Raw genomic sequence first — 14,760 nt, forward strand, 5'->3', positions numbered from 1 at the left:
CCCCCATCACCCAATAAGCAAATAAATAATACAGAATTAATATCTCTTAGGGATGGATTAATTGCTCATTTTTTGTTTTTTCTCAATATTCGATTTTTCTAACGTCCAGTTCAATTCACATTTCTGCTGCAGTTTGCATTTTTTATATATAAACAAGTACTCACAAGCTTGTCAGCATTTCAGGTCACAATTTATCCTAACACACATGCTTTCCCCCTACTTTTACCGGATATACACATTCTTGCAAGTGATGTTCCTTAAAGACAATGCACTTTGAATGCTATTTTCACCAATATATGCAAATTGTACAGTTTTCTCTTGGAGACCTGCACTACAAAAAGTGTGAATTTTGAAAAGCAGCCGTGTTTCAGTTCATTTATGGACTTGAGAAGTGAAAATTAGGGAGGCTTCTCCCCATTCCTAATATTTTTAGACGTCAATATTTGCTAAGTGCAAGATATTCATTATATATTGGGTGATGTCCTTATAATCTGGAATCGAGTCCTTTAAAACTTGACAGCAGGGTTAACAGCTGCTCTAGGAGCACTGGTCTGCGGTGACCTACTGGTCTATTTAAGTACCAGACACCACAGAACCAAGCTCTACTCTGCGAAATCCCTCAATAAATATTAGCCATTGCAGACAGCCCTAGCACAGATTTATGCCAAATTTCTCCTAAGCATTTGGTCCAACTTTAGCAACCACAACCCTGTTTCCCTTCCAAAGAAATCTTTTCAGGGAGATTTATCAAGAATGAAGCAAAGGAAAACAAGAAATCAGAAGGGGGAAAGACGACACATCAAAACACAAGTAAAAGGAGAGCATTGCAAAAGCAGTTCTAGCAAAAGAAAGACATGTGGTTCCTTAAGAGACTGGGAATTGTGGGTCTGAATAAACAAGCAAAGCTCTGCTTGTTTACATTGGACATTTGCTTGCATTCTGAATCCTGCTTTGAAAATTTCAAGTATTCGCCAGGTTGCATTTTAGTAACTACTTGACTGGCAGAATAAAGTCATGTGTACATAGCACAAGAATAACATTTAAGAAGTGGACTCATGCTTGAGAAAATGCTATCTGACATTATATTTATGGTGGCATGTGAGCCTGAGAAAACCTTTAAAAAAAAATTTAAAAAAACCAACAACACCTGATCAAGCCTGTGGCACATTCACCAATCCGCATTCAATATGTGGCGGCGACTTATTTTGACACCTGTCTCAGAGTTTCTGAAGAAATGGGAGCTAGGAAAAAACAACAGAGGACACCCCCCCCCCCATACACACATTTGGTCATACCTGGACTCGTGAGTGCGCCAAGGGCTCCGGTTGTTGTGGAGAGAGGATTTGCATTGGTGGTGGTAGCTGAGGTTTGGGCGGCGGCAGCTGCGGCTGCTAGAGTTGCCAAATTCTGTAGCTGTAAAGCATTCATTCCTGCAGAAAGAACATAAAAGGAAACTGCAGCGGTGAGCTTGATTACAAAATTCAAATCACATTTTTTGTTTTAAATGAACATAGCTTAGCTAGGAGCCTCCACCTTATCCTGTTCTTGGATGGGCAAAATAGGGCGATATTCCCTTTACCAATAATAAAAGAGATAGAAAAAGAAAAGTCTTCTCCACCTGTGAGTTCCATCATTATTGAAGATAAAGGTTCTGTATAGTTTTAAATGAGCTGGCCATTTGCTGTGCACATTCGTTTTTCCAGGCTACGATGCTTTTTATGGTTTTCTTTTTATTTGTTATGTTTGCACTCGTTGTTGTTGCTAACCCACCAATAAAATATACCCCAAATAGATTTACATTTATGCCCTGTAATCCACCTGTGACAAACCAACTCTCACTTGCTCCCCATAAGGTTCAACCATATATGCTGAGCTATTGGTCCATCTAGCCTAGCTTTCTCTATGCTGCCTGGTGAGAGCTTTCTGAGTTCTGAGGGAGCGATATTTCTCAATCCTGCTAGCTGAGATCCATTGTGCTAGAGAGAGAGCAAGGATTCGACTTTCATCCTGTCTCCCTAGCTGTGGCCCCTTCTTCCTTCTAACGACACAGAAACAACCAAATTTGGGTGGCTCAGAGTTGCCTGTCGAAGTGTGCATCAAATAACATAATGCAGCCCTTTTCAAACGCCCAGTAAGCTTCATGATTCAGTTATGGCAAGCTTCCCATTTCTACAGTTTCCCACTTGTAAAGATAAAATGAATGCGTTGCAGACGAAGTCAGAGCCTGCCCTGTCAGAAGGCCAATAGAGCAGTACGGCACTATCTATAGCGACAGTTTTTGCCAAAGACAGTTCTTGATGGGAGACTCCACTGGGAAACAGAATTATCAGGTACGTTCTGGTCACATATGTAGTAATGACTTGGGCACTGGGGGGAGCCAAAGGCTTTCAGTGATATTTCGAGCAGGTTTCTTAGGCTACTTAAGAAGTGGTAAACTTAATAATAACCTGCAGAAACAACAACGGCTAGAAGATGAAGACCTCACGCTGCATTTTAAATAGCTGAGAAATAATTGGTGTGTGTGGTTGTTCTTTACAGGCACAGAGATGATGCAAAATTATAAGAACCTGGGAAAAAAAAAGTCCTGGATGTTTTTAGGTGTGATGCTAGGAAGCAGATTGTGCAAAGAACTTGGCATCAGACAAGATGCAACCATCCTCAGTGGGACTTGGCATTAGTTCAGCATGAAGATCTAGCAGATGCTGCTATGGGCTTAATATAGTTGGAGGCATGAGAGCAGGATACTTAGAAAATCACTTTTCTCCATCTGTGTCTGCCAATATGGTAAAATCTTCAACGGAGACCTTTCTTCAGGTACCTGCATTAGGACTGACTCTGGAGGTGCTGCAGTCATGGAATAATCTCCCAGGGCGGTTACTAAGGAAGAAATCTTATCTGATGTATACATGCCAGAATGAGTGAGGCTGTGATTCCTTGGATGGAAGATGCCTGTTCTTAGTTAAAATGTGAAGCTCCACTCAATAATTGCATAGCCCCTACTGCAACTAGGGATGGATGGAAATGCCAATTCTGATTTTCTCAGTTTCTCATTTTTCCATTCTTAAAATCAGTTCTCAATGTTTCCTCAGCAATTAGCATTTATATATACAGTGGTACCTCGGGTTAAGTACTTAATTCATTCCGGAGGTCCGTACTTAGCCTGAAACTGTTCTTAACCTGAAGCCCCACTTTAGCTAATGGGGCCTCCTGCTGCTGCTGCGCCATCGGAGCACAATTTCTGTTCTCATCCTGAAGCAAAGTTCTTAACCTGAAGCAATATTTCTGGGTTAGCAGAGTCTGTAACCTGAAGCGTATGTAACCCGAGGTACCACTGTGTGTGTGTGTGTGTGTGTGTGTGTGTGTGTGTGTGTGTGTGTATATATATATATATATATATATATATATATATATATATATATGCATACATATATATATATAATTTCTCCTAATTTTTGTCTACAGATTTGGCCAATTTTGCAAAGTGCTTTTCACTAACACAACACATTTTATATGTTCTTGTCACCAACGCATGCACATTCTACCCCAGCACATCTATTTTTTGCACACATGACCTGGCTGGATACTGAACGGAAGAACTTAAGAAGAGACTGTTGGACCAGGCCAACGGCTCATCTAGTCCACCCTCCTGTTCTCACAGTGGCCAACTAGAGGCCTATGAGAAGTCTGCAAGCACGACCTGAGTGCATAAGCACTCTGTCCAGCTGCAATTCCCAGAAACTGGTATTCAGAGGCATGATGCCTTAGACAGTGAAGGGAGAACACAGCCATCATGGTTAGTAGCCGCAGATAGCCTGGTCCTCCACGAATTTGCCTAACCCTCTTTTTAAGCCATCCAATTTGGAGGCCATCAGGTATTCCTTCCTTTTCTTACTTTAAAGCAGTGTTTCTCAACCTGTGGGTCCCCAGATGTTGTTGGACTACAACTCCCATCATTCCTAGCCAGCATGACCAGCGGTCAGGGATGATGGGAGTTGTAGTCCAACAACATTTGGGGACCCACAGGTTGAGAACCGCTGCTTTAAAGGGTAGTCTCTGGTACTCCTGATTGCAGAGGAAAATGGAAAATGAAGATTGTGGAGAAGAAGAGGAGGGGAAATAAAAACAAAAATGAAAGCAAAGCAACCTGCAAAGGAGTGAGACCATTGGCCATCTAGCTCAGTGATATTTGCATAGTCTGACAGTGGCTCTCCAGGGTTCAGACAGGAGCTTTTCTCAGCCCTGCCTGGAGATACCAGGGATTGAATCTTGTATGCAAAGCCAAGTGCTCCACCTCTGAGCTACCGTACTTTTTTGTGTATAAGATGCCCCCTCTTTTTTCGGGACTCCAAATAGATAAAATGGGGGGAGATTGCCCAGACTTTTTTCGGGAGGGGGGTTGCCCAGACTTGATGAGCTTTTTTGGGGGGGGAGGGGGTTGCCAAAAATCGCTCACCCACAGGGAATGCAACAGCAAATTGCACACATCGGCGAAGCCACCAATCGTCTGCACGCTTGCCAAGGGCAAGCACCAATCGCCCGCCCAATTGCCACAGCAGCCAATAGCCAACGGACCTTGCAGCACCCACCAATCACCCGCAAAAAACGCCACGGACAATATCCTGCTCGCAGCAGCCACCAATCGCCCGTCCCACCTCTCCACTATCTGTGTACGTAAGACGACACCAAGCTTTTGGCACAATATTTTAATACTAGGTTTTGAGGCCTAACCTGTTGATGCTTTTTTAAAATATGCTTGGGCTTTGGCTCTTATTTTGGGTTGTTGTACTGGAGTTCTTTGTGTTTGAATTCTCCAACAGCTTAAATAGCTTTGAGAAATTCATTTTTCCATTTTCGGCGTCCCATTTTAACATTCTTAGGCTTCTTCTTCTTGTGCATTGAACATTTTCCCTTTAAGGAAGATTTCTTGGGGGCAAGTGGTTTTTCCAAGTGGCCTGGTTTAGTTCTAGTGGTTTTCTATTTTCCGCTCCTCACTGGATTATATTTTAATACAATAACCTAGTCCTATACACTGAAAAATACGGTAATTTCTAAGGCAATGCAATGATTTCCCAGCCCTTGGAAGGGACCGCATTGTACTTTCGCGGGCCGCACTTGCTGCATGTCTTGCATTCCTGGATCTGCACTTTCCACATTGCACCCCGGGTGTTTGTTTCCCCCTCCCCACCGCCTTTCCCTTACATCCCACAGCAGAGCCGGACAGAAAATAATGTGATCATTTTTCTTTGAAACCGTTGAACATTCCACAAACGCAGCGCTCTCTGAAGAAATGCAAATCACTCAAAACTCTAAAGCACAGCCTGATAGACAGAGTGGCGCAAAGAGCCGCGCACACCCCTTCTGCCTTCTGGGAATAAGCTGCTGGAAACTAAACAACTCTTAATCTTCATGATGCGAGAAAAACGTCGCGAATAAAAGTGGACTCTGACTCTGCGTTCGGTAATCTGTATCTACCAGTAAGCTAACCAAACTTGCCCAATATTACGGACAGCAAGAATCCCAACTTTGATTTTGCAGCTTGGCAGATTAAAAATACAATTAAATTATGTTCATAACAGATGCACAATATGCCTGTTTGAAATGTAATATTTTTTTTTATAAAAAAAACCCTCCAACAACAACATATTTATAAGGAAGAAGGGCCATGAAAATTTAATTTAATGTTCACCTTAGGTAATTTCATGTCTTATTGTTCAGAGCAATTACCATAAATCTACATATCAATAAGCACGAACAGATGTCAGTTGTTACAGCCGCTTGCCAATCAGGCCTGTTAAAAACTGGCAGATGGATGGCTGCAAAACCCTCTCATAAGGCCCATTAGCACATTCACAGGAAAGCCATGTAGCACCACTGCAGAGTCACTCATGCAGGCCGGTTAAAACACAAGCACAATCGGAGATCTGAGATCTTGTTTTTTTTATCTCACAACTTGAGTTGTGAAACCTGCAGGGTAATCTGTGACCACCCACTCAAGAACCTAGCCCAGGCATGTCCAAAGTCCAGCCTGGGGGCCTAATCTGGCCTGATAGAAAGTTTCATCTGGCCCAACAGGCAAGTCCGTTTATGGTTATTGCATCCACGTGCTGTTGTTATTGTTTAGTCGTTTAGTCATGTCTGACTCTTCGTGACCGCATGGACCAGAGCACTCCAGGCACTCCTGTCTTCCACTGCCTCCCACAGTTTGGTCAAACTCATGCTGGTAGCTTCAAGAACACTGTCCAACCATCTCATCCTCTGTCATCCCCTTCTCCTTGTGCCCTCCATCTTTCCCAACATCAGGGTCTTTTCCAGGGAGTCTTCTCATGAGGTGGCCAAAGTATTGGAGCCTCAGATTCAGGATCTGTCCTTCCAGTGAGCACTCCGGGCTGATTTCCTTCAGAATGGATCGGTTGGATCTTCTTGCAGTCCATGGGACTCTCAAGAGTCTCCTCCAGCACCAGAATTCAAAAGCATCAATTCTTCGGTGATCAGCCTTCTTTATGGTCCAGCTCTCACTTCCATACATCACTACTGGGAAAACCATAGCTTTAACTATCCATGTGCTACGGATAGCCTACCCTCCCGCTGCGTGCCGGCATCCATTGTCCAGCTCTAGGACCCTGTTAGCGGTGGACTGTTGCTGTTGTCCGGCTACTGCTCTGCTCGCGCAGGTGCCCGTCTCTGTACCCATGACGCTGAGTGGCTCATTAGATGCCCTGTTCTTTATCCGTCCCTCTGATCGTTCTGTGTTCTGCTCTCTGTTCCGCCCGACATTAGGTTCTTGCTGCTGCCCTCCATTAATGTCCCACTCCCATCCACCGTTCTGCTTGCTCTCTGTTCTGCCTGCTCAACCCTTCCAATCCTAAAAAAGTTCACCAACTTCAACCCTAAAAAAAGCTCAATAAAATGGTTGGCCCTCATGCATGTTCACTTCATCAAATCTGGCCCTCTTTGAAAAAAGTTTGGACACCCCTGACCTAGCCCCCAAAGCAGAGATGGGCCACTGGCTGGTAGTTAAGATTTTCCGAGAAGTAGTTTTAGCCTCCCTCAAGCAGGTAGGGACCACCAGATCTTGCAGGAAGGCATTAATCGCCTCACTGCTAGTGTTTAGCATCTCATAGGGGCAAGAGTCCAGAGTGCAAGTGGTCGCCCTAAGCGATCCAGGCACCTTGTCCACATCCTTGAACCTTACGAACTGAAACCCATTCAACACAAATCCACTTCCAACCTTGGGAGGACGCCCCCAACACACACGTGGAGGCTGGCTCCCAGCCCCTGCACGATCTGGGGAATCCTCGGGCCACGTCATCTCGTAATCCACTGCCCCGGGATCTCCCTCTTTGGTCCACTCAGCTGCTGTGGTTTCCCACCCGCCTGCCCTTCAAGGTTCCCCTTCTGACCTTGCTATGGACCTCAGTTGGATGCCGTTAAGGGGCCTGGTAGGATTTTTTTCCCACTTGACAAATTGGCACCGGCCATTTGGTTTTTCGCCTACCTTGTAGCAAATTGTCACAACACCTTTGATTTGGGTGGTTAGGCATTGGTAGGGGTATTGTTATGTAGATGTGTTGGGGGGGAGGAGTGCCATCACCTCCCCCAAATATTGAAGGGTAGTCCGGTAAAGGATTCTGGGGGGCGTGGCATCATTCGAAGCCTATGGAGGTCAGGGCCTAAAGCGCGCCCCCCAGCGGTGACCCCGGGGGAGCCCCTAGTTGATGTGCATCAGCAGGGCTTCCCCTGCTGGTGTTAACCCTTCCCGGTCTTCAAGCAAACAGGCTGAAGCCGGATAGTCGGATAGGACCAATGCCTAAGCCAATACCGCTCTTTACCTGTAACCAATAAAGCTGTGGCCAATTTTAGCCCATTAACCTAAAATAATGGTGTCATGTGTCTTTATTCCTACTGGTGGGAGGTGGGAACTCGCTACACAACAGGACCGAACAGGGCTCTGGACACCCCTTGAGCGTCCAGATTCTGCTGTAACAGCAGAGTCAGGATCCCGGGGGATGCAAGCAATTTCATCCTCAAAATGCTTTGCAGACAAGTCACAGTGAGCTGCTCTCAGTTCTGCCACCTCTTTTGGGCCAGACTCCATTCAGGGAGACTTCTTGCCCTGTTTTAAGCCACAAATCACTATTTCCCTAGTGATGATGCCTATCAGGCACAATTGACCAGCCATTGGCTGTGGTAGCATTTGGTCTAACCACAGACCATTTCTCAGGTCGCTTTCATGATATCTTACTTCTATCCTACTTTCATTTAAAGGGAGGGAAAGGAAACAATCAATACTGCATCAATTTTCCTCCCCCCAAAAAACAGACATGTTGCTTTTATAGTCTTTCCTCTTTCAGAGAATAATGTAGGCGTTCACACAAACTGGGTAAAACAGCCGAAACAATAAGCACAATATTACATACTGTATTTTTCACCCCATAGGGCGCACCGGTCCATAGGGTGCATCTAGTTTTTTTTTGGGGGGGGGGAAGATAAAGGGAAAAAAATTTATTTCCCCCATGCATGGGGCTGGGGTGGGGGAAGCCCGAGCTTCCCCTGACCCCAGCCCCCAGAACAGGCTGCTATCCGCAAGCCTAGGGAGCCCGGCAGGAAGTCGTGCTGGTCTCCCAAGGCTTGCGGATAGCTTCCTGAAGCCTGGAGAGCGAGAGGCGTTGGTGCGCACCGACGCCTCTCGCTCTCCAGGCTTCAGCGAAAGCCTGCATTCGCCCCATAGGACGCACACACATTTCCCCTTCATTTTTGGAGGGGAAAAAGTGTGTCCTATAGGGCGAAAAATACAGTACTTTGGCAGGACAATCCTTTCATTTCCTTAGAAAACTTTTCTTAACAACACAGCCAAAGACACAGGGTTAGGATTGTCTCTTGGCACACACAAGTGTCTAGGAGTTTGTTTTCAGTACCAGAACTGAGCTCACACAAAAATCCACAACCTGGTTACCCCAAAATGTTCATCATTTCAGGCTAATTTAAGTGGGAAAATTCATTTTGTTGTTGCTATTGCTGAACAACTGGGAACCAGAAAGCCTTGCCAATCTACTACTAAACACCGCCCAGAGAGCTAATCTATGTTGTACACATCATTTCCTAAAATGATTTGCAGTAGTGGCACCAACGTTTCCTTTTATTTGGCACTTTGAGGAAGGCAAAGAGGGAGGGGGCGGCAGTGGAAGAAATGACCAGCAGAACTGGAAGACAACAATCTGGCAAAATGAAGCAGAAAAGGGGCTCCATATTGCAAGTTGGTGTTGAGGATGTTTGGAAAAGTTGAAGTCTATGTCAAGAGACCACTGGTAGCAAACTGGCAGAGACGGCAGTAGAATGTGGGGATCGGAAGAACCAATCTCAAGCTGTTCCAACAATGGGCCATAATTCCGGCGACGCAGTATGGTTGTACTTGTATTAGACAGGAAGATCTCCAGCACCGCTTCCCTCTTCCGTCGCTCCATTCTTCATTCATTCTACAGGGCTAACCAAAGCCAAACATTACCGGCAGCCTTTAAAGCTCAAAGCCAGTTCCAAAAAACGCCAACTGTGAAAATGTTGTTTATCGTATTAAGATATATTTTTGATGACGGGGAAAGGAAAAAAAACCTGCGCTAGATTATGAGTGTAACATAATAGAAGCCGCAAGTGCTTGCCAGCGGATCTGAGCCAGAGAAAATAACTCAGAGATATTGTCATCTGTGGGCCAATTTATATTGTCAGACAGCGGATTCTGCATTAGTCTCTGGTGCCAGTGCAATAATGGCATATTGTAAGGATGAAGCGCACAGTGCCAATGGGGAGTAGCTCATCTCTTTTTCATAGGCGTACTTCAAGATCCATTCAAAAGCAAAGCATTAATAAAAGAAGAAAAAGGAGGAGGAGGAGGAGGAGAAGAAAAGGGAGGAACCGCGGATAGCTTAAGCCCTTTCCTGCGTTGCGAGGCTGGAGGAAAGCACCACCAATTTGCTGATTTAGTCAGAGCATAATTAAAAATAAACTACCACGCCAATTTGATGACAATGGGGCTAAGGGAGGGGTTTGTGCTTTTGTGAGAAATGTTAAACAAACCGTGCAGAGGGGCAGCAAATAGGCTTCCAACACTTTTGCATGGCAGGCGCAATGCGCATCTGTGCTCATTTGTGTGTGCTTATAACACAATCCTCTCACACCACGTTAAGTTAGCATGGTAGGTCACCCAGCTGGAACGACCTTTTATTAATCACTATACATTGGTTACTACCAGCACACAGAGTTCATTACTGAGCAGCCGTCCGCCTAAATGCCTTTCAAGTTATCCTTTGTCTTTCTTGCTTTCCAGTTACTTTCTTTTGCTTCTTCCCTTCTTCCCCTCCCCAGTCCTGGACCAAACGATTATGTGCTTTAAAATAAATTAAAAAACCCTATACCCTGCTTTGTAATGTTGTAGGGTACTTCTTCCTGGGCACATGTTATCAAAAGGTAGGTTCTGTAATTTCAGATGCTCTTAAGAATGTCACGACGTTCTTATACCTGTTTCTTATTATCGAAGTTGCCTGAGACTATCATGAACTTGATTGCACAGAACTCGCAAACACTTCTCACCGGAGATTAGAAAGGAATTTTCTCTGTTGGAATATGCATTAAGAGCTACAAAACAGGAGCAAGGATGAGCAGGTCTCCCGACCACTAAAACAGGGGCGATTTTGCACACTTCCTTCTTTTAGACATACTCATAAATGTACACTTTAAAGATACTTAAAAGCTTATACCAACACTTCCTGCTCTCCAAATCCAGAGATTCCCTATATGCCATCGATGTCTCTCCCCTGCTTGGATTTTCAGAGCATAGGGAAACTGTGGGACAAGCAATGGTTAGAGGACAATGCTGCATGGATGAAGTGGAATGTGAGAGCCCAACCGCAGCAAAGCTCTTTTTAACCTTGCTTGCTAAGATACAACTCTGGAAACAAAAGGCAACTGACTGCAGAACATAAACCGGAGGAGACATTTCAAACTGATTCAGCACAAGACGATAGGCATCTCTTGCACACCCTGAAGCATCAAGCCATATGCTTAAATTTAAGGTGCTTCCAGACAGAGGCTTAATATTGGAAATGGGTCACAGAGTAACTGACAATAGGCGTTGGTTTTTGTTTTAACTTCGCAGGTTTGATTGTGGAAAGCAGGGGTGCTAAAACTTTTTTCAAAGAGGGCCAGATTTGATGAAGGGAACATGCGTGAGGGCCGCCCAAAGCTGTTTTTTTTAAAAAACAATTTAACCCCAAAGGATTTGACCCCAGGACATACAGTGGTACCTCTGGTTGTGAATGGGATCCGTTCCAGAGGCCCGTTCGCAACATGAAAGTAACGCAACCCGCAGTGGCGCGTCTGTGCATGCATGGGTTGTGATTCGCCACTTCTGCGCATGCACGTGACGTCATTTGGCACTTCTGCGCATGCGTGAGCGGCAAAACCCAGAAGTAACCCTTTCCGGTATTTCCGGGTTGCCATGGGACGTAACCTGAAAGAACGTAACATGAAGCGGACGTAACATGAGGTATGACTGTATAGTGCCATGTGGGCCAGATTAAATCAATGGGCAGGCCAGATTAGGCCCCCGAAACGGACTTTGGACATGCCTGGTGGAAAGAGTAAATTTGGGTAAAATGTTGGTGGTGGGGGTAGCATTTTGATGCTACTGATACCCTCGAACACTGCAAAAACTTTTGCATGCGTGAGCAGTACCCATGCAACAACAAACACCCACGTGGAAGCTCTCTTAAGTGGCTGGATATTCTTAAGACCCCGTGGGGACAGAGCTCAAACGACAAAGAAGCAACACGAAAGGAGGAGGGGGGGGGGAAGAAATGGATTAACAAGAAAGCTGCAACTCACCAGCCATTTGTTGAATGCCGCTGAAGGCACCCAAGTTACTGGAGGAGGTTGCTTGCTGCAGAAGCTGCAAATTAACAACAACAACATTAATGAGGTTAATAACGCAACAAGTTAAAGATTAAAACAAAATTATCTGAATCAAATTAAATTTGGGATACTTATAGTTTCCTTTACATTTATACAGTCTCTTGCTTCTGCCTGGTGTTGAAATGAAGGTCCCCAGAGTCGATGCTGTAAATCCATATTAATGTCTAATCTCTATTAAGAAACACACAGACACTGGGGAAACTCAATAACATTGCTGCTTTAAAACAATTAATCAATTTACTCTTTTTAACAGCCAGGTGTTAAATCTATTTCAGCCCGACGTAGCGTGACTAATCATTGCCCTCTGCAGTCTAGCAGTTACCATAACTCATCTCCGTCAATCACAGTCTATTTTTCCACCTCCCCACTTAAAACAGAGGCTTATCGCTTGGGCATCTTTTGTGGTGTATGTTCAGGTGAGAGTGCACAACTTTGCTTCATCCAGCATGCCTGAGGGGAAATGCTAAGTCGAAGGGCCTGAGGACCCTGTGCTGAATAGTATTTCGGGCACCCCTGAAAGTAAGGAGCCCCTCTTTCTCGCAGATCTGCATTTGCTCAGGCTTGCCAAAGAAGCCACGCAGAGCGCTATGCGCACAGATGCACACTTACTACCTGACGACTGCGACATCAGGTGGTGACCTGCATGTGTGACCGGCCCACTAGAGACATGACACCACAAACAGAACATTTACGGCGATGCAAATGCATTGTTTTTTCAATGGATACAATTCACATATACAAGTCGTTCAGTGTACAGACATCAAGTGTACAGATATTCAGGCATGTGCAGACCAGGCTCTAGCGACAGATATGCACAGATCCAGACATTCTCACCCTGCGATTCCCCACTGCATATTATGGTCTGCTTGGCTGTGTTTACTTATTATTAAATTTAAATCCCACCCTTCCTGCCCAGGGTATTCTACTCTTCGTGTTCAGCACAACCTGCCCCAAAAGGAATACAGGTACTGCACGTGTTACACAAAAAAGTCACACAAAGTGAGGCGAGGCAACATCTTTCACAGGGCCATTGAATCATAGAATTGTAGAACTGGAAGGGACACCATGGGTCATCTAGTCTAACCCCTCCGCAATGCATTCCATAGTTTGGAATGTTAAGCTGTATACAAGCTCCATTCATGCTTTCTTCATGCACACAACATTTCCCTGTTGACTGTGGAGCTGGGACAAGCTTTAAGCCCCCTACATTGCATCTGCGTTTAGAATTAATTGCATGTTGCACATGGATGTTTGCAGAGAAATCCCTACGATTAAGCCAGCACCTACGTGGGTGTAGAGGCTCTGCGTGACTGAGACGACTGCACAGTCACGGAGAGCGGGTTCGTGTGAGCAGATGCACGGGTAGAGGGCTTCCTCTGCAGAAAATCAAGTGCAGCCTGCAATTATTGCAGAAAGTAGCTGTGATATTATGGGGGCTGGAAGTGCATCCTTGCTCCGCTGTCACCATGGAAATGCAGCACATCTGAGTAATGTGTGAATTGGGCCGCTGCCTTTCAAGGTAAGCAAAATTCTTCATCAGGAAGCCACCTCCTCAGACAATGAAAAGACGATTCCCTACAAAGATATAGCCGACCCATTTTTGCACCGTTTTCTACTGGAGCTGCAACTGTCTGTATCAACACAATAAAGGAACATCTGCTATGATCTGAACCTGGGGGAAAGGAGGGTTTTAAAGGCATTCAGCACAAGACCAAACCATTCTGAGAGGGGCTGCGGGCTTAATTTCACACAGAACTATGTGCATTCCCTGCTTGCATTTCCTTTAAAAACCTCAAAACAAATTCAAGTTTCTAGTCCTTACTACTGTGAGAATAGGTTTAAAATGGTTTGGATCCATCCACTCAGTTAGTTGAACTCGGCTCCTATCGAAACCTGTGGGACCAACGTATCTCACCGATTTCACTTTGAACTAAGGCCGACTAACATAGCCTGGATCCAAGGCATCATTTGGATAATGCAAACCTGAGAAGCTAGGGGGATAGAGGAAGAGTGGCTGAGTGGTTAGGAGTGGGAGGTCCAATACAGGCTTTTTGTGCCTCCCAACACCTGAGAATAAGTTGTGCAAAATGAGGAACGAATGCAAATCTGAATATTGTATTCAGCTCCTCTTGGCATAGAATATAGTTTACTGTACGTGTGATTTTATATAAGTGCATATAACCCTGACTCTATAACATCCTGGTTGATCCTGCCCTGTCCTGCTGTACTCTGAGGACTCCTTCCCAATGCTCCAAATCATGGCTTGGATGATGGGAAGGAAATGTTGTATCTGAACTGACTCACAGAGAGAGAGAAATGTGCACAAAGGAATCACTTGATCAGTTCGTATCCAATTATTTAATATAAAGTTTATATGTTAAATGAATGCATATGCAGTGCTGTAATGCATACTGCTCAACCGTCCTGATTTAAGCTGGACATCCTGGACACTTCTGATTGGATCTCAGAATGTCCCATTTTTTGGTCCGGTATTCTGGTGTTGGTCAGCTGGGGAGGGCTTGGCTGCTTGAGAGAGCCAGTGTGGTATAGTGGTTAAGAGCGGTGGACTCGTAATCTGGTGAACTGGGTTCGATTCCCCGCTCCTCCACATGCAGCTGCTGGGTGAACTTGGGCCAGTCTCTCAGCCCTACTCACCTCACAGAGTGTTTGTTGTGGGGGAGGAAGGGAAAGGAGAATGTTAGCTGCTTTGAGACACCTTCGGGTAGCGATAAAACGGGATATCAAATCCAAACTCTTCTACTCTTCTTCTTCTTGACCTCTCCCATGCCTTCTCATTCT

General features: G+C 45.0%; 1 protein-coding gene across 27 annotated transcripts in view; it reads right to left on the reverse strand.

Annotated features, from left to right (window-relative positions):
• CELF2 (CUGBP Elav-like family member 2) overlaps positions 1-14,760 on the reverse strand; it is a 538,053-nt gene that overhangs the window by 42,422 nt on the left and 480,871 nt on the right. For 14 of the 27 annotated variants that reach the window (XM_077935327.1, XM_077935325.1, XM_028746919.2 and 11 more), the window contains 3 exons: positions 12,049-12,132; positions 11,875-11,938; positions 1,296-1,430 (listed from right to left, as the gene is read on the reverse strand). In XM_077935327.1, the coding sequence (XP_077791453.1) occupies positions 1,296-1,430; positions 11,875-11,938; positions 12,049-12,132 (283 nt within the window). The remainder of the gene's footprint in view (positions 1-1,295; positions 1,431-11,874; positions 11,939-12,048; positions 12,133-14,760) is intronic. The other 13 variants (XM_028746925.2, XM_028746927.2, XM_028746930.2 and 10 more) reach the window with 1 other exon arrangement.

Source organism: Podarcis muralis, chromosome 10 (genome assembly GCF_964188315.1).
Source record: "Podarcis muralis chromosome 10, rPodMur119.hap1.1, whole genome shotgun sequence".
Taxonomy (NCBI): Eukaryota; Metazoa; Chordata; class Lepidosauria; order Squamata; family Lacertidae; genus Podarcis; species Podarcis muralis.